Consider the following 1,908-nt stretch of genomic DNA (forward strand, 5'->3'; position numbering starts at 1 on the left):
TAGACAAAATCGAATGAATCTTTTGCCTCTTGTATTCACTACCAAAAATTTCCACCCTTTGGATTTTTTTTTTTTTACACGCATTACACAGTCGATCACACTGTTCATGGCTCGATTTCGACGGCTGGTTTCAACCGCCGCTCTCGCCAAAAAGATCAGAAGGGCATGATGTGGGTCGTCTTGGTATCGTAGCTAGACAAGCACGGCGGCCTGGAGGAGCTCACCTTGCAGGTCCGGAGCAGGTCGCCGGCCATCTGCCGCACCGGCACCGGGCAGTTGCTCTGCATCAGCAGCAGCATCTTGGCCACCCCGTTGCACTCCGCCACCACCTCCCGCGCCCTCTGGTCCCCGAACAGGCAGCACACGCTCCACAGCGTCGCCACCGCGTGCTCCGTCGCCGCCCCCGACACCTTGAACACCTTCTGCAGCACGGCCCCCAGGCACGCCGCGTCCCCGCACAGCGCCGCCCGCCCTTCCTTCACGGAGGACGCCACCTCCAGCAGCTTCAGCGCCTTCTCCGTCACCGGGACGGTCGCGCCCGGCGAGGCGAGCAGCTGCCCGAGCCGCCTGATCGATCGCAGCGCCACCAGCCTGGTCTTCGCGCGCTTCGACACCGATATTTGGACGAGGCACGAGAGGCTCGCCTCGAGCAGCGCGGGATCGGTCGCCGGAGCGACCAGGTTCAGCAGCCGGAGGAGGAGCTGCTCGCACTCCGCCATCGCGAGCTTCGTCTCGGCGTCGACGGCGGCCGATTCGAGGACCCTGACCGCCGCGACCTTCGACTCCGACCTCCCCCGCTCGATCACCATGAGAATCGAATCCACGCGGCGGCGATCGCTCTTGACCACCGCGCTCGCGAAGCTCCCGCGCTCCTCGAGCCTGCCCAACACCATTCCCAAAACCCTGACCACCACCTCGAGCGACCGCACTCTCCTCTCCGACTCGTCTCCGTCGAAGTCGAGCATCCTCAGCAGCGCGCCCGGGAAGCCCTCGATCCCCGCGAGAAGATCGCAGTTCTCCTCCGACTCCCCTGCGAACCGCAGGATCCCCGGCAGCGACGACGCCGCGGACCCTCCGCCGCCGGCGCCGGTGGCGACGGCCCTCGCCGCCGCGAGGGCGCGGTCGCGGGAGAGGGGCGAGTCCGGGTGCGGGGGAGGGGTCGGCGGCTGCTCGGCGGCGGCGGCGGCGGCGGCGGCGGTGGAGGCGGCGGGGGCGGGGGGCCGCGGGCGGAGTCGGACCAGATCCGGATGAGGCGCTGGAGGGTGAGGTTGGGGACGAACTCGCGGGAGTGGAGGACCTGCATGGTGGCGGGGCAGGTGTTGTTGCCGCCGTCGAGCCAGCGCTGGATGCTGGCGCGGTCGTAGGTGACGCCGGTGCAGAGGCTGACGGGGGACGTCATGACGTCGAGGGAGATGGGGCACCGGAAGAAGCTGGGGACGGCGATGTAGAGGTCGTCCCGCCGGTGCCGTTCTCGCACCATCTTTTCTCGCCGGCGGAGGAGTAAAGAGGGAAGCTTTCGCCGGCGGCGAGGAAGGAAGGAAGGAAGGTAGGAGGAGGAAGGAGGAAGGAATGGAATATGGTGGGAGATGGAGATCGAGCAGCGAAAGAGCGCGTGGGTGGGTTTAAAGAAGGAAGACAGAAGAGAGAGAGAGAGAGTCAAAGCGTAGGTGACGTCATCCCTCTTTTCTTTTTTATGTTTTTGGGTGCCTTTGGGATTAGGAAACTTTGAAAAGATGAGGGGAAAAGGGCAATGCTACTATTTGTTATTATAGGGCATAGATTTGGGTGGGTTTTTTTTTTGTTTCACAAATGAAATTTGTGAATATTTAATGATTTTCTTTTTCTTTTGGAATAACTCGGTTTTCGGTAATATAAGATTGCAATAGTAGTCGGCCCGTGAAACCTCGG

The 1,908-nt window shown here is 62.4% G+C and overlaps 2 protein-coding genes across 2 annotated transcripts; both read right to left on the minus strand.

Annotated features, from left to right (window-relative positions):
• LOC120288070 (U-box domain-containing protein 28-like) lies at positions 1–990 on the minus strand. The gene has a single exon (XM_039301374.1). It carries the CDS (start codon positions 963–965, stop codon positions 156–158), a length of 810 nt encoding a protein of 269 aa, XP_039157308.1. The 5' UTR covers positions 966–990; the 3' UTR covers positions 1–155.
• On the minus strand, positions 930–1,512 carry LOC120288071 (U-box domain-containing protein 29-like). The gene has a single exon (XM_039301375.1). The coding sequence runs from the start codon at positions 1,478–1,480 to the stop codon at positions 968–970; it is 513 nt and encodes a 170-aa protein (XP_039157309.1). The 5' UTR covers positions 1,481–1,512; the 3' UTR covers positions 930–967.
• Between the last annotated feature and the right edge of the window lie 396 nt (positions 1,513–1,908).

This window comes from Eucalyptus grandis, chromosome 9 (genome assembly GCF_016545825.1).
Source record: "Eucalyptus grandis isolate ANBG69807.140 chromosome 9, ASM1654582v1, whole genome shotgun sequence".
NCBI lineage: Eukaryota > Viridiplantae > Streptophyta > Magnoliopsida > Myrtales > Myrtaceae > Eucalyptus > Eucalyptus grandis.